Below are 21,405 nucleotides of genomic sequence, written 5' to 3'. Positions count from 1 at the left end.
CGTGAGAGGAGGTGAGCTCAAGTCCTTCTACTCTGCCATCTTGTCTCCAATCTCCAGGAGACAGACGTTTAGACGCTGACATCACAGATGGTCAGGGCTGGGATGGGGGAAACCCAGACAGCAGAAGCCCAAAACGGATACCTGACCCACCCTGGGGGCTCAAGGGGGCTTCCTGGAGGAGGAGACATCTTGAGACCTGAAAGATGTGTGCGATTAGTTGTGAAGAGGAGGTAGGGAGAAAGGGGGGGGTGCTTCAAAAAGAGGGAAAAGCATGTACAAATGCTTAGAGGTGAGAAAGAGTCTGGCGTGTTCTAGACCAGCATGATCCAATAGAAACATAATGAGAACCACAGATGTAATTTAAAATTTTCTAGTAGCCACATTAAAAACCAAAAGCCAAAAACCAAAAACAGGTAAAATGAATTTTAATAACATTTTATTTAACCTGATATATCCAAAATATTACCATGTTAACATGTGATCAGTATAAAAACTATTAATGAGATATTTTACGTGTGCTAAGTCTTTGAAATCTGGCTGGTATTTTACACTTGGAACACGTATCAGGTCACACCAGCCACAGTTCAAATCCTCAGCAGCCACACGTGGCTGCTGGCTGCCTTACTGAACAGCACAGCAAGAGCCTTGTGACGCGAAGCACTGGCATCATTTGGGAGCCTGTTAGGAATGCAGAACCTCAGGCCCCTCCCCAGACCCACTGACTCAGAATCTGCATTTTAACAAGATCTCACGGGATTTATATGCACATTAGTTTGAGAAAAATGGGTCCAGTTCTGCCTAAAACACTTCTGTGGCTTCCTATTGCCCTCATGATAGACGCCCAGATATTGACCTTGGCAATCATTCATTCATTCCCGTTACCGAGAGCCTACTGTGTGCCAGGCCCTGTGCTGGGTGATGGTGGGGACACAGCAGGGATAAAGACAGACCTGAGTCATGGAGCTCCCAGGCAATTAATAGATAAGTACCCACATCCCTGTTTCATTTCGACTATGTTAAACATACTGTGCTTGAAGTTACAGGGTGCAAGGGGTGTTACAGGAGGCCTGACCTGGCTTGAGTGGAGGGGGCATCCAGAAAATAACCCAAATAAGGAAGAGGCCACTATCACGGCAGAAAGCCACGCGTAGATTAAATGTCGCTCTGCAGGGGATGGGCCTGCCAGGCAGCACCAGCCATCCACGGTCACTAGGAGGGCCATTTTCAGGCTTCAGGGCAACGTGGAAAAATGCCCGGGGGTGGGTAGGGTTTCAGGAAATGGGAGAGCCAGGGACGGAGCCAGTGATAGTATCACATCCTGCACAGGTGTGTCTGCATTTGGAAAATGAGGGGAGAGGGAAGAGAGAATCAGGAAGGTGTTCAGTTTGCCAGAAGGGGGAGGACCTGGGGCAGGGAACTGTAGGTCCCCTTTTCTTTAAAGGCAATGTCTTTTAATAAAACATACCTGGATTTGCTTTCAAATGAACTGAGCAGGGGAGGAAAAGGTGCAGGACATGGATGGAGCGAGAATGGCCGCATGCTGGTTCACTGCTGAAGCTGCGTGATGGGTGCTCATTAGACTTTCCTCTCTGCTTTTGTGCGTGTTTGAAATTTTCCCTTAAAAAAGAAAAGTTAAAAGTGTTTCTCTTTGCAAGTAATTGGGGATGTTGAAAACAGATTTTTGGCAACTAGAAAAGAAAGTCATTTAACCTCTTCTGAAAAGAAGAAATTGCAGTATTCAGAACTGTGAACATCTCAGGGGCCTCCCTGGAGGTCCAGTGCTGAGCACTGCGGGCTTTCACTGCGGAGGCCCGGGGTTCAATCCCTGGTCAGGGAACTAAGATCCTGTTAGCCGTGCCGCAAGGCAAAAAAAAAAAAAAAAAAAAGAAAGAAAGAACATGAGCTTCTCCTTTAAGAATGGAGTCCAGGTCCAGGAGGAAGGGGGTTGAAGGCACAGACAACAGAACCAACGGTATTCCTGGGATCAAATACCTGGGATCAAATCCTGGGATCAAAGCTGCCACTTACTAGCTCTGGAACCCAAAGCAAGTGAGTTAAACTCTAAATGCCTCACTGAAAAACTGGGATAATGACAGCAGCTGCCTCGTAAGGGCCATGTGAGGTTATTACTGAATTCATACATGCAAAGGGCTCACACTGGTGCCTGGCATGAAGCAGCGCCATGTAAACGTGGGCAGTGATTATTAAAGCCCGTGCCAGCCAGATGTAAAGCTGCAAAAGGTCTCAAAGCAGATGCATCCATAGTTCCTTTACACGGAATTCACTGATATCAGAGGATAAGACAAGAATTCTCCCAACACCAATGTACTTTAGTAACCTTCCTTTAGACGTACAAAATCCTTTTCTACAAGTCAGTTGTTCCAAATGCTTGTCAAACACCGTCTAAATTACATAAGTCCTGTCTATAATGATAACTGTGAAAATTAACGATAGAAAGTTCCCTAAGTTGATGTGATTTTGAAAGGAATCTTACAAGCACTCCTCCAAAGTCCAGTCTGGGGTGACTGTTACAGTGTGTTGAGAAACACACCTCTGTTCTCTTCCTGCCTGGCAGGATTTTGTAGGTAATACAAATGATTCTTGAGAGATCTCTTCCTCTTAGACTCAAACAGCATGTGACTTTTTTCTTATTTAGTTAACTCTCTCTCCCGCAGCAGCTCTTGGTGTGTTATGTTAGTGGTCAGCGAAAACGTGTTTGTTGCAAAAAAATTTTGCAACTCCTCTACTTCCAACACTCAGAAATGACCACTGGTTACATCTTGTTCATCATCTTTCCAGATGATGTCTGGGAGTGTTTCAAAGTAATATGAGTGGGAAGAAAGTGGGAGGTGTGTGGACTGGGCAGCACTGGCTGGGCTGAAGGTTGCTGGGGCCAAGAGAGGGTCCGTGCCGGGGCCCAGGTGAGAGCACTGGCCATGCTCAAGGGAAGAGAGGAAGTTCAGTGTGTCTGCAGCTCAGGCGGCCAGGGAGACAGGCTGAGCGAGTCAGGGGCCAGATCACACCAAGTCTTCAGCATTAGTCTAAGGAGTTAGTTAGTTAGGACTTGGTCCTGAGGACTGTGGAGAAACATGGAAAGGCTTCAAGCAGGAGGGCATGATCAGTTCTGTTTCACAAAAATCCCTCAGCTGTCAAGTGGGAGGTGGGTTAAACAGTGAGACGGGAGGCCAGGCAGAGACAAGGTGGGAGAGGACAGGGTTAGCCCAAGGCAGGGCCACGAAAGGCGAGAAGGGGCAGGTGGAAGAAATGTCCAGGAGTCCTAGTGGTCAAGCTCTGGAGGATGACGGGTTGGGCCGCAGGGTGGGGACGGGGAGGGAGGCATCAAGGATGAAGCCCCGGGCTCTCCCTGGGAGCCTGGGGTGTGGAGGAACCACCCCTAAGATAGGGACCCGGAGGCGAAGCAGGTCTGCAGTGTGGCACACGGTGAGAATTAGGGGCGCAGGGACCAGCCGGGCCTGAGGGCAGGATGGGGACAGGGCTTCCTGAGGCCTCAGGACCCTGAGGTCTGGGGCCCAGGGAGGAGGTGGAGCTAAGGGCAGAGAGTGGACATCATCAGCACAGAGGCAGGAAACAGACCACAGAAGAGGGTAAGACGGCCCGGGGTGGGAGGAGAGAAGCGCCCGCCAGATTTAAGAGGTCAGCGAAAACAGGAACTTCTTGCAAAGAAGCAAGACACAGGAGAAAAACCAGGGGACAGGATTGTCGCAGAAACCCGGGAGAGAGTATCCTTACGGAAGGTGGGAATGGCCAACACTGCCAATTCCTGCCAAGACGGCCCATAAGATGAACACCAAAAAGTGCCCACTGAGCCAGGTTTCTCACTGCCAGAGAAAGAAGTTACAAAGAAAACGAGGGGGGAAGGTGAGAATGAACCCTCTGGAGATGGATTAGTCAGAGATAGCAGTATGGACTGAGGTTTATTTTTATAAACAGATATCTATATCTATATACACACACACACAGAAATATAGATGTGTTGTGTATCCATGGGTTTGTACACATACCTTTTCCCCACCTCTGTCAGCTGAGAGGGACTAGAAACAGGACACCTCAGCAGCAATGACCACACTCAGTGTCGACCTTGGTTTCTAATACCATTCTCCATCAAAGGAACCAGGGCTCCCTGGAAAGGGGCTGATTCTAGGGCTGGGGCAAGGAAAATGCAGCGTAAGCCTGGAGCATCTTATGGTGCCAAAAAGTAAGGAAGTGCTCAAGGAAAAAAAAAGAATAAAGAATACAGAGCCAACCTGAAAGAGCCCCTAGGGCCAAAACTGGAACAATTTGAGTGAAAAAGTTAATTATGATAGTATTGGGTTATACCCAAAGAATAAAATAAATACCCATGAGTCCATACTGATATAAATTAATGATTATACAAATAAAATAAATGGGGTAGAAGGGACAAACCTTCCTACAGAAGAATTCCCAGTAATTCATGTAGGAGAAATGAGAAAAAGAGAAAAGTATCAGTAGAACACCACAGTAATGATTTTTGCAGGCAAGGTCCACAGATGAATGCCAAAATTAGTGGGTGGAACTTTGAGGAGAAATAGGACATTTGCACAGCCTCAAAGGATCTTCCTGTGTTTATCAATACTGTAGTGGTTTTGACAATATGAACACAAATTCTCTGATATTTTCCCTCCAGGAACTGGAGCTTACGGGCTGGATTCTGTGACCTGCTTCTAAACAGCGTAAGGGAAGGGAAAACCTGTCAGATTACAGTTGAGAAACCTGGCGGACACCGCTGCAACGAAGTGATCCGGGTTACCATCACCTGAGTGATATTCTTCCCCAAACGTGCAATCCCCGTCTAACCATGAGAAAAACATTAGACAATCCCAGACTGAGGGACATTCTACAAAATACCTGACCGGTACTCCTCAAAACTGTCAAGGTCATGGAAAACAAAGACTGAGAAACTGTCACAGATTGGAGGAGACCAAGGAGACAGGATGAATAAATGCAACAGGGTACCCTGGATTGTATCCTGGAACAGAAAAAGAACATTAGTGGAAAAACGGGCGGAATATGAACGAAGTCGGGAGATTCAGTAGTAGAATACTAATCAATGATCATTTCTTAGTTTTGACCAATGTACTGCCATTAAGTAAGATGCCAACATTAGGGGACGCTGAGTGTAAGGTATATGGGAAGTCTCTGTACTATCTTTGCAACTTTTCTGTAAATCTAAAGTTATAAAAATAAAAAAAATTTAAAGTATCTACTAACTAACTGGGCTACAAGCAGTCACCGGCAGAGTCCCTAACTCCCTTCATCTGACTCTTCAGGTCTCATCTCATGGGGTCTCTACTCCAGGAAGTCCTCCCTGATACCTTCAACTAGGTCAGGTGCTTCCTCTGGGCTCCCCCTTCCCGCCCTGACCCCATCTGGTAAGGGGTTGTCCGCCCCCCATGTGTGCTCTGTGAGGGCAGCATGGAAGCTGTCTCAGTCATCGCTGTGTGTCCCTTACTGTGGGAGCACCCACAGGTGGCAGAAGCTGTGCTGGAGCCCCACCACCTCTCCCAACCCGACCCTAACCCTTCTGAGCCAGAGCCTGCCGGACCCCACCTTCCTGGTTTCCCCTGCCCCATCCCCCAACCCAGGACGAGTCTAAGGCTACGTAAATGGTCTGTCCCACCCACCTACCAAAACAGGGTCAAATCACGCCCAACGCCTGCCCAAAATACACCAACTATCAGGAACACTGTGTGAAGATCTGAGGCGACCACCCGGCCCACAGCCCTTCCCAGCAGACAGACATCACTTTAGGAATGCTCCAGCTACAGCGGGTTGAGCAGGATTGGATGCTGGACCCCAGCAATCCAAGTTCTGTCTGGGGGCGTTTGGAATGGGGACAGAAGGGCCGTGGGGCACTGCACTGGAAGGTCGCATAGAGTCAGGGCAAGAGCCCACCCAGGGCCAGCCCAGCTGCCTGCAAACAGAGGAAGAGGCAGATGCAAAGAGCAGCAGAGACCACAGGGCCTGGGGCAGGAGGGAAGCAGAGTCGCTGCCCCATGTTCTGACTCTGTTCTGTTCTCGGGAGGCCCTGGTCCATTTCTTTGTCATCACCCGCAACCAATCCATCGTGGGTTCTGCCTTCAAAGTGCATCCAGACGACTGCTCACGCCTGCCTATGCCCTGGTCCAGGCCACCGTCATCTCTCGCCTAGACGACTGCAGTAACCTCCCCACAGAGCTCGCTGCTCCCACTCCCAGACCCCAGTGCCACCCACACTCCCTTCCTTAGTGATCTCATCCTGGGCCTTAGTGCCATGAAAATGCCAGTGACTCCCAAGTTTATATCTCCAGCCCAGAACTCGCCCCTGGATGCCAGACTCCTGTATCGCGCTGCTTGCTCATCCCGCTGGGATGCTTACCATGTCCACAGGCTCCCACAGCTACAGGCCCTCTGCTCAGGCTAAAAATCTACGGTCGTTGACTCCCTTTTCTCCCCCCACACCTAAATCCTGCCCACTCCTTCCTTCAAATTACACCCCGAAATCAACCACATCTGCCCACTTCCACTGCTACCACGCTGGCCAAGCCACCATCGTCTCTCGGCTGCACTAGTGCAGCAGCCTCTTCACTGGAGCCCTGCGTCCACCTTGGTGCCCACATGGCAGCCAGAGGAATCCCATTAGGACGTGAGGTCACATCACTCTCCAGCTCAGGATGCTCCAACTGCTTCCCATCTCACTGCCAATCAAATTCAAGCCCTTCCCAAGGCCCATCCAGCCCTGCAGGCCCCCTTGCCCTCATCTCCTTCCCGCTCAACGGGCTCAGTCTGGTCCAGTTCACTCCTTTCTGCTCCTCCCACACACCGAGCACACCTCAGGGCCTTTGAACTTGCTGTTTTTTCCACTTGGAATGTCCTTCTTCCCAAAAGAGGCGCACAGCTGGCTTCCTCCCTTTTTGTCAGGTCCCTCCTCCAATAACATTTCCTCAAGGATATCTTATTGAACCCCTCCCCCTAAAACAGCAGCTCTTGTCACTCTCTATCCCTACCCTCAGCCTTCATAGCTCATATCACTAATATTAATCTTTAAAAATCATCTACCTTCGGGGCTTCCCTGGTGGCGCAGTGGTTAAGAATCTGCCTGCCAATGCAGGGGACACGGGTTCAAGCCCTGGTTTGGGAAGACCCCACATGCTGCGGAGCAACTAAGCCCGTGCGCCACAACTACTGAGCCTGCGCTCTGGAGCCCGCGAGCCACAACTACTGAGCCCGTGTGCCACAACTACTGAAGCCCGTGCGCCTAGAGCCCGTGCTCCACAACAAGAGAAGCCACTGCAATGAGAAGCCTGTGCACCGCAACGAAGAGCAGCCCCCGCTCGCCGCAACTAGAGAAAGCTCGCGCACGGCAACGAAGACCCAACGCGTACAAAAATAAAATAAATAAATTTATTAAAAAAAAAATCATCTACCTTCCCCACTAGAATGTAAATTCCACGAGGACAGGGCTTTTGAGGGTCTTGTTCACCATTATAATACCAGCACCTAAAACAGTGCTTTAAACAGTATTCCATATCTGATGAATCAACAAATAACAGAACCCAGGAATCAGGATGTTGGTTCCAAGTAACAGAAAGCCCAATTCAACTGGGCTTAAATGATTAAAAAAAAAAAAGATTTATTGGATTCCCTAATAAGAAAGTCCTGAAGTAACTCATTTCAGGTGAAGCCTGATCCAGCACTTTGACAACATCACCAAGGACCTGATGCCTTTCTGTCTCTCCACTAGGCCTTCCAAGAAAATAGCTTCATCCCTGTGGCCACAACACACTTGGATGCGTGCTTTTCAGTAATTATCATCCCTGCTGTATATTAGATGTTTGCCCCCTGTCAGACCCTGTGCTCCTCACAATAATCCTCTGAGATGAAAAGTATTATAATTTCCATTTTACAGTGAAGAAATTGAACCTCAGAAAGGTGAAGTCACTTATTTAAAATCATACCACTAGTAACTAGGTTAATAACGCTCTAATTCCTTTTACTGTCACTTCTTTAACAATCATGGAAATTTTAATACTGATGAACATGCTGCTGATAATAGCTATCACATGCTCAGCACTTACTATGTGTCAGGTATCTTGCTAGTATGCCACTAACTTCTCTGTGCCCTAGTTCCCTCTACATATAAAGGCAATAATAATATTACCACATAGAATGACTATGAGGATTAAATGAGCTAATACATAAAACGGTAAGATCTCAAAAAACATTCGTTTGTTTCAGTTAGCTATTGCTGGGTAACAAGTCATCCTCAAAACACAGTGGCTTAAAATAGCAACCATTTGTTTGCTTCCGATTCTGTAGTTTGGACAAGGCTCTGACTCAGGATGGCCCATCTCAATGCCACATGGTGTCAGCTGGAGCTGGGCTAGACTATCTAAGATGGCATCACTCATGTGTGATTTAGCATATCGGCTAAAACAGTGGAAGAGCTGGGGGATGACTGGGCCTCTCTCTTTCCACATCTCTCTCCAGTGGGGGAGCTGGACTTCTTTCTACAGTAGCCCAGGGCTCCAAGAGAGTAAAAAGCACAGCTGCCAGGCCTCTTAAGGCCCAGGCCTTCCAACCAGCAGAGCATCACTTCCACTGCATTCTGTGGGTCAAAACAACTCACAGACCAGCCCAGATTAAAAGGGAGGAGGAGACCCCACCTCTTCATGGGAGAAGCAGGAAAGAACACGCAGCCTTCTTTAGTAGCAGCCTCCTCACTGGTCTACTTCAATCCTTAATCCCCTATAGCCAATTCCCCACACTACAGCCTGGGGGAGTTTTTAACACACGTAACCAACCATGCCTGCTTCCACTGTTTAAAAAATTCTTCCACAACTTCCCTGGGAATTCCGGGAAGCCACGTGGAGAGGCCAAAAAAAAAAAAAAAAAAAAAAAATTCTTCTACAACTTCCCACTGCACGTGGGGTAAGGACGCAGACTCCTTACAGGATCTACATGGTCTGGCCTCTTGCTCCCCCTCAGCCTCTAGGTTCCAAGCACCACACACACACTTACCTCTTAACAGAGTTAATGCCTACCCCATCACCTCAAACCTCACTTCCTAGGGTCCAGATTAGACTTCCTGTTAAGTGCTCTTATGACACTCTACCTTTCTCTGTAATTTCATATTTGCGTGGTAAGTTGACAATCTGAACCTCCACCCCGGAGACTGTGAGCTCTCTGGGGACAGGGAAACTGTTTTGTTCTCTGCTGTATTCTCAATCCTGAGCACAAAGCAGAGGCAAGGTGAAATGTCTGTTGAATGTCTGAGACCTCAGAAAACTTTAAGGCAGCCCCTTAAGGTTCTGTGCATAGAGGATCAACAGAGTCCCTAGAATACTAGGATCGGGAATTGTACTACTGAAATCATCCATCCATTCATTCAGTAAATAGTTATTGAGCCTGTACTACATGTCAAGAGCTCTTCTAGGTGTTAGACATAAAGCATGGAGTAGACAAAAGCTCCTGCCCTCATGAAGCTCATTATCTACTACGGGGGGGAGACAGACAGTAAACAAGATAAATAAATTATGCAACGTGTTAAGCAGTGATATGATTAATGCTAAGGAAAAAGCTAAAGAGAAGACAGATATGAATTTTTTTAAAATAAATTTATTTATTTTTGGCTGCGTTGGGTCTTTGTTGCTGCGCGTGGGCTTTTCTCTAGTTGCAGCGAGCAGGGGCTGCTCTTTGTTGTGGTGCGTGGGCTTCTCACTGCATTGGCTTCTCTTGTTTCAGGGCACGGGCTCTAGGTGCGTGGGCCTCAGTAGCTGTGGCGCACGGGCTTAGTTGCTCCGCGGCATGTGGGATCTTCCCGGACCAGGGCTCGAACCCACGTCCCCTGCATTGGCAGGTGGATTCATCACCACTGCGCCACCAGGGAAGCCCAGATACAAATATTTGTGGCACCATTCTAGAAGGGTGGTCAAGAAAGATCTCAAGGAGAAAGTAACATCTGAGTAAAGACCTAAAGGAGATGGTGGTGGTGAGCGTTGACTATTCGGGAGAAGAGTGTTCAACGTAAAGAAAACAGCAATTGCAGAGGCCCTGAGGCCAGTGTGGCTGGAACAGAGGGAACAAGGAGAAGGGAGTAGATGATGTCAGACAGGCCACAGGGACAGATAATGCAGGGCCTTGCGGGCCAGGGAGAGGAACGTGGCATTTACTTTCTGTGAGATGGAGCCACAGGGTACCGAGCAGGGGAGGGATGTGACCAGACCCAGGTGTTCACAGTGTCCCTTTGGCTGCATGTGAGAAACAGACAGTGGGGAGCAAATAGACCACTGAGGTCTAGGCAGGAGATAAGGGTGGACAGGGCCAGGGTGACAGGAGTGGAGGTGGGAAGAAATGGTCCGATTCTGAATATCCTTTGAAGGTATTTGCTGATGGACCAGACATGGACAAAAGACAAAGAAGGGAACCAAGGACAACTCCCAAGGTTTTGGTCTGAAAAGAATGGAGGTGGCATTTAGTGAGAATGTGGGAGGTACACGTTTTGGGGAAAAAACCAGGAGTTCAATTTCGCAAAGATTACTCTCAATATCTCTAGATATCCAGGAGGAGATTATCATGTTGGCAGTCAGTCAACAGGCCAGGAGAGGGGTTCTGGGCTAGAAACAGAAATTGGGAATATATATATTTCCATGCTCATCACAAATTCCTCACAGGACCCACATGATTTGACTCCTGCTGATGTCTTGAGGTTCATCCTGCACCTTGCTAAGTCAATAGTTCACACACAAATCCTGAGCCCTCCACTTTCTAGCCATGTGATCCTGGGCAAGTTACTTAATTTTCTCTATCATTAGTAATCTTATTTGCAAAAGGGAGATCATAGTAGTACCTGCTTCCTACGACCGTTCATTCAAAAAAAAAGTTTTATAAGCATTTTTGATATGTCAGACACTGTCCCACAGTGCTGGAGAGATCCCTTTCGCGCCCGTCTTCGCCTCCCTCTCCCACACAGCCTGTGAACTCAGCCTTCTGGAAGTCTCCCCCACCGACATTCATCCTCCCCTCCCATCCAAGGCCCCTGCCCTGCTCCATCCCCGACATCTCCTGCCTAGGATACCACAGCTGCCATCCTGGGCTCCCAGACCCTAGTCTTTTTCCCGTCGATCTATTCCCAGCTGGCAGCAAATTGGGCCCCTTCCCTTCTGGAAATCCCTCCGTGGCTCCTCACTGCCCTCAGGACAAAGTCCAAACTCCTTAAAGAGCCAACAAAATCTTCCACGATCTAATTCACACAGCATTTTCAATAAAATTTCCACCAACACCAATCACCTGCAGGACATTCACACACCAGGCTATTTCTCATCGTTGCCTTTGCGCAAGCCATTCCACCGCAATACCGCCACCCCCAAACGTCCCTCCGTCTTCAGGTCTCAGCTCAGACAGCACCTCCTTCCCCGGCAAGGTTTTCCTACCGGTGCCGGGCCTGGGTTCTCTCCGCGTTTCACGCTGCCTCCGTTAGCGAACACATGCAGGCCCGTAATGGGGCCTTTGCCCGTCTCTCCTACTGACTGGGGCTTCCCGCGAGCCGGGCCCAACACAGAGGCTAGTGACGCCCCACGTGGTGGGGCCGCTTCAGGCCTCCGCGCTTACCTCCTGTTCAGTAACTATGAACGCCTAACCTGCGCGCTCTCCCGGCACAGCGGAGTCACCCACCTTCCGCAAGACTTAGAGAACTCAATACTCCCGCAGAGTCTGGCCAAAGCCGCCCAATCACGGCCTTCTCCTCCTCTACAGCCCGCCTTAAGCATCCGGGCTCCGGCTGCTTCTGACTGCCGATTGGCTACCTGAGAACCCGCCCCTAAACACGTGAGCGAAAAGAATTCTGGTCTTTGTAGTTCAGCAACGAAACCGGGGAAAAGAAATTGCCAACTAGAACTCCATTTCCCAGGAAGCGCCGCGCCCCGGTGGCGGGGGACGATACCCTTTGATCCTGCTGGCTCTTGATTGGCCGGTTAGAGACAGAACTTTCCAAATTTCCATGGAAACAGGCCCACTTACCTGGAACCCCGGGAATTTCTTTTTGCCTGAGAATCTTAAAATGCTTTGCTCCACAATGGTTCCGAAGAGTGAGACAAGACGTGTGGGGGGGGTAAATTCTGTGCCCACTGGCTGCCTGCCATTCCCCAGGTGGCACCAATAAGGCCTGCTACATGCACTCAGCACCTACCGGATGCCTGGCAAAATGAGCCATGCCTGTGCGGACTCTGTGGAAGCCCTGGCTTATTAGCGCAGAACCTGATGTTTCCCAGAGACAGGTCAGAGCTGGGCCTTTACCTTTCAAGGTCTCAGCTTACCCTAGAAAGAGCAAGTGTGGGCTAGCATCCTATCCAGGATTTCTGCCTAGGATTCCACAGCCCCAGACCTCCTGCAGCCCCATGCCTGCACCAATAGCCATAACCTCCCCAGGGACCAGGGACTCATCCCACACGACAAAGCTCTTCCAGCACCCCTTCCCCAAACACCGTTCCCCACCACGCCTCTGAGGGCTGGGTGAGGGGAGCCGAGGGCCTGCAAACGCTCAGCCGGGAATGTGAGAAAGCTCTTTACTGGGGGGTACAGCAAGGAGGAGCAAGGCCATCTCCCCCTACCTGCCCCCACCCCCTCCTAGGGCCCTGGGGTGAGAGGGAATCTCCCCCTCCCCGCACTGGACCACCACTGTCTTTGGTACAATAAATAGAAAACAAGGGGAGAGAAGGGACCAAGGGTCCAGTCCTTAGTGGGGAGGTGAGCCTAAACCCCTCTCCTTGAACCCCTGCCCCAGGCCCCAATCAGTGCAGGCCTCACCCACCCCGGCTGGGTAGCAGCAATTCCAGTCAACGGGAGAGATGAGGATGGGAGCCCAGGGCCCCCAGATTGGGTGGGTGGGGGGGTATGGCTTCAGGAGGGGCCCCAGGGAGGGGGCAGGGTCATGAGCTGGCTGCCGTGCTCTGGGGTATACCACAGAGGCCCAAGTGAGGCCCCAGAGTGGCAGGGTCATCAGGGGGTGGGAGGGGTGGACGACCTCCTGTCATCCGAGTCCGGAGGGCTGAGGCAGCCGGGTGCTGGGGGGCAGGCGCTGGGTGAGGCTGGGAGCAGTCCGGAGGGCCGCCCACCAGGCTCACATCCATCAGCTCCGGGGGTGGTGGCGAGGTTGGTGACAGGGGACGGCCAAGGCATCGGGGTTGAGGGGGTAACTGGGCCCCGGCCCCTGGCAGTGATGAGGCAGAGGCAGGGGCCTGATGTGTCTTGTGCAGCACATCACCCCCTGCCCAGGGGCGCAGTGGCTGGGAGGGCAGGACCTAAAGGAGCAAAGGAACAGTTGGTGATGGAGACCTAGGTCCTGAAGCCCTGGACACTCCACCACCCACTTCCAAAGTCCCCAAGGTCCCATTACCTGGGGGCTGTTCATCTCACAGTCAGCGATGGGGGGCCCAGGGCCCCCACAATATCGGTTGCTATAGCGGTAGGTCCGGTTGTCACTGGAGGAGCCACTGGAGCCTCCTGGAAGTGCCAGGGAAAGAGAGGAGAGGCCTTAAGCGAGGAAAGGTAGGGCTGGGTTTTCAGGTGGCTGAGTCTGGTTCATGGTCCAGGCCCAGGTCTGGGCTTTGGGGCCAGCACCCAGTCGAAGGATCAGACCCAATTTTGAGATCAGGGGTCAGAGTTCAGTTTGGGGGGTCAAAGAGTCAGAACGAGTTTTAGAGATCTGAACCCAAGCTCACTTTCAGAGACCAAATCAGGGCCAGTCTGAGCTTGCCTACCCCACCCATTCTGGAGTTGAGGATCATGCAGTTTCATAGCTCTAGGTGAAGGCCCAGTGACAAGGCCGCCACCAGATCAGGCCAAACCAGAGCTGCCCCGACCCCTGTTCTACCCCATCTGGCACTGAGCACCCACCAGAGCTGGAGATGGAGCTGGCGGTGCTGGAAGAGGGGCAGGTATCGAGGGGCGCGGGCGAGGTGGAGGCACTGCTGCCTGCCGGGCCCGTGTTGGTGGCCTCATCAGCCGTGCGGCGGAAGAAGCCGTGCTGCAGAGCCCCCAGCGGGCTGATGCGGGCGGCGGGCTCATACTCCAGCATGCGCAGCACCAGGTCCTGGAAGCGGAGGTAGTCGGCGGGGCTGTGGCCCGGCTCCCCCGCCCGCCGGCCCCCGGGCCCGCCCGTCTGCACGCCCAGCACCTCCTGCAGCCGCCGTGTCCCGGGGCCCTGGTAATCCTGGCAGGGGGAGGTGGGAGGGGGGGCAAGAGAGTGGCCGTCAGTGGGCAGGAGGGGCAGGGAGACACACACGGGGAAACAGAGGCACAGGAGAGAAAGTGGAAAGAGAGGAGCTAAGAAGAGTTGTGGGGTGGGTAGTAGGAGAGATGGGGTGGGTGGGGGAGGAAGGAAAGGACAGACGGGGCGGAGGGAAGAGGAAGGAAGGGAAAGACACAAGGGCAGGGAAGCAGGGAGAGGGGGAGAAGGGAGCCCCAAGTGTGAGAGTGAGCGGCCACCGGGGTAGGAGGAGCGGCATGGGGCAGGGGCCGCACCTTCCTGAGTTCCTTTGTCCTTCGCAGGGTCCAGCCACCCCCAGGCAGCCGCTCAAAGTACTTTCGAGCCTTGGGTGCCTGGTCCAGCATGGGGGCTGGTGGGATGCCCAGCACCTCCACAATCCGGTTCATCTGGTCCACCTGAGAGCAGGTAGGCAGTCAGGATCATCAGGCCGGCCAGGCCTCCACCCCCTCCAGCACACCCCCTCCTCAGGAGCACACCTCGTTGGAGCCACTGAAGAGGGGCTCTCCAGTGTGCATCTCCACCAGGATGCAGCCCAGGGACCACATGTCAATGGCCAAGTCGTAGGGTGTGCCCAGGAGCACCTCGGGAGAACGGTAGAAACGGCTCTGGATGTACTGGTAGATCTGGGGGAGGAGAGAGGGCAATAGTCAGAGGTCCCGCCTCCCCGACTCGTACCAGTGACACCCCCACAGCTAGGAGGACTGACTAAGGACAGGTCTCCTGCCCCCAAAACTGGGGACAGGGGTCTCCAAACCCTGATGTTATCAACACCAGCTTTCCAGGAGTCACTACCACTATCTTATTCATCGGCTTCAAGAGTCTCTGCTGGCCTAATCTGATCCTGATCTCCATTTCTGCTGGCCTGATCCTGAGCCCCTCTTGGTCACCAGAGGCTGGGAGTCTGTAAACCTAGGCCCTTCCCACTCTCCCAAACTGGACGCTTTTCAAACCACTACCAGTATCATCTTAAATGCCAGCTCACAGGAAGCTGCAAAGCTGAAGAGCCCCACCCCCTTCCATCCCCAGCTTTAAGAGCACAGGGTAAACAAAACTTTGCAATCTACCACGCCAGGCTCAAAGCCACCCAACTCCCCCTCTCCCCCCCTACAATCTGGCAGCCTCAAAACTGGCTTGTTCTCCCAGGCTCCACTCCTCCCTTTCCTTCCGGCAGTATACCCTGTGGCCCTCTCCTTCACCCACTGGCCCGACCCTCCGTACCCGCAGACACCCCCATCCCAAGCACTATCCCTCAGGCATCGGCCACTTCAAGCTGCACATTACGATCCCATCCCCTCCTAGCCTCGCCCCTTGGCCCCAGGCCACCAGTTAGCCCCGCCCACAGTCTGGCCACACCCACACCACTGGCCCCGCCCCGGGGCCGCACCCGCTGGCCAAGCTGGCAGGAGCTGCCGAAGTCCACGATTTTGATGGCGCTGCGCTTGGGGTTGCAGAGCAGGATGTTCTCGGGCTTGAGGTCGCAGTGAATGATGCTGAGCTCGGGCGTGGCCAGGAAGAGCAGCGCCGTGCAGAGCTGCTGCGCTAGTTTCCGCGTCAGGTTCAGCGAGACGCCACGGAAGTGCGTGTTGCGCAGGAGGTCGTATAGGTTGTAGGAAAGCAGCTCGAACACCAGGCACAGGTGGTTCCGGAACATGAAGTGCCGCTTCAGGTGCACTGCCGGGAAGAGGACGGAAATGGGCCGAGGGAGAAGAAACAGGCTCAGAGAGGGCCAGCGGCGGCCTGGGGCCCACGCTCATAAGGAGAGAGGCTGGAACCAGATCTGTGTCTCTGCTTCTGGAGCACAGGCCAAACTGTGGCGTGCCCACAGGTACCAGCTGTTAATCAGGATGTTTGTATATGTCTATAACTTGTTTCACACAGGAAGTTAATTTTCTTTTCAAGTCTCTGTCAAACTTCCTGATTAAACCAAAGAGAAAGTTTACATTTGGTGCTGATGCGTTTTTTAACACCATCCTACACTTCCTCATTTAATTTTATAATATTGTTTTAGTCTCAGTTCTGTTTATTTTTGTGACAAGGGATGCTTGCTTTCCATTTACTGTAAGGATGTATATTTTCCTTTTAAAAGAAACACACTCCTTAAATCTACTTGCTTTTTCTAAGAGGAATCAGTACAGGAAAGAGGAAAAAGACTGGCATAGATGTTAAGAGTAAAGGCTCTGGAGTCCACTGCCTGGTCAAATTATAGCTCTACTGAGTACAAACACTGCGACCTTCTGCAAGTGACAGCACCTAAGTGCCTCTGTTTTTTCATCTCCAAGCTGTGGGCAATGATAATGGGGCTGCGGTGCGGGTTAAACAAGTGAATTTATGTAAAGTTCTCACAACAGAGTCTGACCCTTAGTGAGCACGGGATAAACTCTGACCAGCATTCTCATGTGAATAGGGTAGACATCCTGAAAGCGGCAGGAGAAATCACTGATGTCAGGGAATTACAGACCAAACCCTGCCCTGAAGACACCAGCCCCTTCCTGCACCAGGGGTGACCCACCCCCAGGCAGCTCTGCCCCAGGCCTCACCTATGTAGTACTTCATCTCTGTGTCATGCTGGTTCATCAGCTCCAGCAGCCGCAGCTCAATCTGGGCCTGGTTCAGGAAGGCCTTTTTGTTCTTGATGATCTTGATGGCCACCAGCTCCTGGGTCTGATGATCATAGGCTTTCACCACCTGTGGCCACAGGCATGTCACAAAGTGAGGGAATGGGGGCGTGCAGGACAGAGCCAGGTACCGCCACTCTTCTCCCTCCAGTAAGGAGACCCACCAATATCACCGTCAGTAACACTAATAACTCAATTTGAGTGTTCACCAACAGTCAGACACGAGTGTGAACACTGGACATGAGATAACACAACAACCTTATGTGGAGAGTCCTGTTATTTGCACTATTTTACAGAAAAGGAAACTGAGGCACAGGTAACCAAGTGACTGCACTGGGGTGAGTGGCCGAGCACGGAACTTGAAGCCACTGAACCACTGGCTGTGTGGGTATCAGTGGGTGCCCGTACCTCCTAACCCCTGGATCAGGGTCGGGTGGGGGGCATCCCGCACCTGGCCGAAGGAGCCTTTGCCAATGAGTGAGTCAATCTCATAGCGCTCCAGCCAGCGCTCGCCACTGCGCACGATGTAGTCATGGTTGTCATCGTCATAACCGTGGTTCAGGACCTTTTTCTCCTTCTTGGTGCTCGAGTCCTGAGGTGGCACCTGCTGGGCCCGCCGCTTCTTCTTCGCATAGTATACCTGCCCGGCCGGCCGGGAGATGAGGACTGGTGAGTGACCGATGCCAGGACCCCTCAGCACCCAGCCGGTGTCCCCCACCCCCTGCCCACCTCATTGATGTGCTTGTAGGTCTTGATGAGGTCCACGGAGAGCTTGCGCAGCGGGGCTGAGGTCGCGTCTCGGAAGGCCAGGGGCAGCCTCCGCGGCAGTAGCCGCCCATCAGGCAATACCTGGGGGAGGCGGGGTGACGGGTGAGCACTGAGCACAGGCCTTCACCTCTGACCTCAAGGGGCAGAACTGCATGGGCAGCTGGCTCATCATTTCCACATACATTATTTAGTTGGTCACTGTCTGACGACCCCACTAGAATAGAAACTCCCCAAGGGCAGAAACTTTATCTTGCTCTTGCTTTATCTCCTGTGCCTGGAGCAGGGCCTGGCACATAGTGGGTGTTCGTTAAAATCTGCTGAGTGAATGAAGTGAACTATTTACCCCTGATCTTTCATCACATACCTTTACTCTTTTCTAAACACCTCAGTGGGAGAGATCGGATAGAAAACCTGGGCTCTGACCCTCCCAATCCTTCACCTGAGACCATCCATTTTGGGTATCCCATGTTGAGGAGCTCCCTGTCTTGCTTTATCCTCATCCCTTGGGGCCTTCCTAACCCTCACCCCCCACTCTGTGCATCTTTGACCAGTTTTCTCATCCTAAGGATCTTGGATCTGGGTCCAGCACCCTGGACCTCCTACTCCATCCTGCTTCCAGCTCTACAGTTTAGAGCCTTAACAGTCTACCCTTGAAGGTCTTTACCCTGCGCCCCCAGGCCTTGCTGGCTCCAAGACCCTGCAGCTCAACCTTCTTCCCTTTCAAACCCTCCAGATCTTTCACTCTGGACTTTTTTTTTCCCCCTTAATGAACATTTATTGAGTGCTTACTATGTGCCAGACACTGTTCTCAGCATTTCCAATTCCATTTCATTAACTTGTTTAATCCTCACAACAACCCTGTGAGGTAGGTATCATTATAGGCCCCATTTGACAGAACAGGAAACTGAAACACGGAGAACCTGAGTAATATAACTGTGGTGCCAGGATTTGAACCCAGGCTCTCCAAACCCTGACTCCGCCAGCAACTCCTCTATACCTTCCACTCCCATGGCACCCTTCATGCTCCTGGGATACTGTCCTGGGCAACCACACCATCTTTTTGGCCCCAAGATCCTTCTATCCCAGCCTCCCCCGACCCCCAGGCAGGTGAGGATCCAGCTGGATGCGTACCTGCGTGTGCTCCTGGGGCCCCGGGAAGCCAGAGAAGGGACCATGGCCCGGTGGGACGGCCATGGTGGGCTCAGAGGACCGCAGGGGAGTGAGGCCTGGAGCGGGAGCCCGGCCGGGGGGGCGCCTTCTCGCATCCTGCACCTCGGCTGCCACCGCCGCTGAGACCTGAGAGCGGGCGGGAGGCGGGGGAACAACATGGAACAAGGGGATGTGTTGGGCAGTACCAAGCGGGAAAGAGGAGGACAACACAGAGAAGGCAGGGCACAGAGTGAGGAAGAAGAGGGTACGACAAGGCAGCAGGTGGCAATGAAGAGAGGGGACAGAGAGAAGTGGTGGGGGGGGCACAGCGGAGTCCCCAACAAATGAGTACCAAATAAATGAAGTAGGCAGCACAAAGAGAGGAACATGGAAAAGGGAATGATTGGGAGCCAAGCAGGGATGTGGGCCATGACAGGAAAGGACAGAAAGACACGAATAATTGCGAGAGAGGAAGAGAAAAAGAGAGAAACCACAGACAGTACAGGGAGTAGGGTTCACTCTTCTCTCCGCATTTCTACTCACGGCCCTCCCCAGGGCCCCTCACACAAGATCCCACCATCCTGTAGTCTTCCCTGAACGTCACGACCTCTTACCACAGCAAGGTCCCTCCACTTCAAGATCTACCCTTCCCAGTTGGTCCCCCAATCCAGAGAACTCTAAGATCCCCCCAAACCACATGAGAGTCTTCTGGGCCCCCTCCAAAGCACAGCAGGGTCCTCAGGGACCTCCTGATCACACCAAGGTTATCTGAGGACCCCTTCATAACAGGGTCCTAACCCTATGGCATTCTCACCCACCAGGGTACACCCTTCCCAGGGGACCCTCCCCATATGGTGCTAAGACCTCTTCCCTATCATTTCCTCCCACTGGAGACCACCCCTCCGTAATTTCCCAAACCATATTCCAGTTCCCCCATGCCACATCAGAGCCCTTCCCCACATTACTCCAAGCCCCCGCCCACCCCCAATCAAGGCCCACTCCTTCTGATGGAAGCAAGGGGGAGGCGTTCCTTCCCACGGTTTAGAGTGGATGGTCCTTGTCTCCCCTACCCTGGCTCCTACTCCCACCCTCCCTAATCGTTATTCCTGTCAGGGCCCTCTCTCCAGTCACTCCTCTACACCAGGGTCAATCCACAACTGTGCCCATTCCTAGAAGGCCCCCATAGGTAAATCCCCCAAATATCACAGAGTTCTCCCCTTCCAGAGCATCTATCACACCAAAAATCCTCTCCCCACGGGCCTTCTCCCATGTCAATCCTCTTCCCCTATGCCAAGCCTGGCCACTCCACGACCCCTCCTCTCTCTTGGAGCTCCCCCACAAAACAATCTCTTCCTCGGGGCCCTCCCACACCAGGACCCTCTCTCCCAGCCCCCACCCCCTACCCGGGTCGGGGCTGGCGCGCCCACGGGGGGCTGGGGCGCGGTGGGGCCCCCAGTGGGGTGGGCGAGCGGCCAGCATGGCGGCGGTGTCTGTGGTGAGAAGACGGCCGCCTGTCCCGGCCCGGCCGGCCCGGCAAGCCCCGCGGCGGGGAGGACAAGCGGGACAGGCGGCTCGGTGGGTGACAACAGCAGCCGCCGCCCCGCCAAGGGCGGGGAGAGGAGGGGACGAGGGTCAGCCCGGGGCACGCGGGGGAAGGGGAAAGCAGGTGGACGGGGGAGGGGTGGGTTAACCCTCGCCCCGCCAGCACCGCCCCGCGCAGCCACCCGCCCCAGGGGACCCCAGCGTCCCGCCCCGCAACCCTGGAGGCCCGCCGGGGCCAGCAGAGCCCCGGCGGGCGGGGCCGGACAGAGCTTGGCAGTCCACACCTACGATGGCAACAACCTTGCCATTGGCTGCTGCTGCCAAGAGCTCAACCAATTACAGTCCAGGACAGCTGTTGCTAGGCGACGAGGATGCGGCCGGCGGAGCCGAGCCCAAACAAAGAGCGGGAGCGAGGCCCGGCTACCCCCTCCCAGCCTCCCTCCCAAGACTGCTACCCCGGGGCTCGGCCCCTTCCAGGAATCCGACTAAGAATAGCCAGGCAAGGCCTGCACCTGCCCACCGCCCCCCTCCTCTTCTCCCTCGGCCTCATGCTAAATCTCGCGGCGACGCGGGCAGGGCGGGTCCCGTACTACCACCCTCCCGAGAGCGCGTGCTGCCCCGCCCGTAGCCGCGTCGTTACCTGAGGGCGCGGGCAAGGGAACTCAAACTGCTCGGGAAGCCCGAGCTCAGTCCTGCCCACTGGCTGAAGATATCCGGCAGACGCAGCGAGCCAGGGCCCCGATTACCCAGTAATGCAACCAGCAAAATGGCGACCACAACAAACCGGCCCCCCCACCCCGCCCCGGACTCCGCCTCCCGCCCGCCCAATCTGTTTCCCCCTCACGTGACCTAGGGCAACACTCCGCGCCTGCGCTCAGAAGAGCTTACCGGGATCTACACGCAGAGAGCAACCAACCCCGCCCAAGCGCCGAAATCCACGTTACGGCTGCGCAGGAGGCAGCTAAGATATGAGCATGCGCTGTATGACCGGATGAGAACGCCCGCCCCACCAACACGCAAGTTGACCGAGGGCGCATGCGCCCTGTT

At 53.3% G+C, this 21,405-nt stretch overlaps 1 protein-coding gene across 4 annotated transcripts; it reads right to left on the bottom strand.

Annotated features, from left to right (window-relative positions):
• Positions 1 to 12,567: 12,567 nt before the first annotated feature.
• Positions 12,568 to 21,152, bottom strand: DYRK1B (dual specificity tyrosine phosphorylation regulated kinase 1B). 4 transcript variants are annotated; one of them, XM_036834037.1, is made up of 12 exons: positions 20,999 to 21,131; positions 18,799 to 18,963; positions 17,629 to 17,748; positions 17,351 to 17,539; positions 16,822 to 16,969; positions 15,669 to 15,955; positions 14,761 to 14,907; positions 14,539 to 14,679; positions 14,192 to 14,227; positions 13,912 to 14,107; positions 13,412 to 13,518; positions 12,568 to 13,316 (listed from the first exon to the last, which is right to left on the bottom strand). In XM_036834037.1, the coding sequence occupies exons 2-12, from the start codon at positions 18,859 to 18,861 to the stop codon at positions 12,945 to 12,947; spliced, it is 1,806 nt and encodes a 601-aa protein (XP_036689932.1). In that variant the 5' UTR covers positions 18,862 to 18,963; positions 20,999 to 21,131; the 3' UTR covers positions 12,568 to 12,944. The 4 variants fall into 4 exon arrangements, with proteins under 4 accessions (XP_036689932.1, XP_036689933.1, XP_036689930.1 ...); XM_036834038.1 differs by lacking the exon at positions 14,192 to 14,227 and having other exon boundaries at positions 20,999 to 21,152; XM_036834035.1 differs by having other exon boundaries at positions 13,912 to 14,227; positions 20,999 to 21,130.
• Positions 21,153 to 21,405: the final 253 nt, after the last annotated feature.

This window comes from Balaenoptera musculus, chromosome 19 (assembly GCF_009873245.2).
Source record: "Balaenoptera musculus isolate JJ_BM4_2016_0621 chromosome 19, mBalMus1.pri.v3, whole genome shotgun sequence".
Lineage (NCBI taxonomy): Eukaryota > Metazoa > Chordata > Mammalia > Artiodactyla > Balaenopteridae > Balaenoptera > Balaenoptera musculus.
Note: the sequence above shows the minus strand (reverse complement) of the source record. Positions and strands in the feature narration are given on the sequence as shown.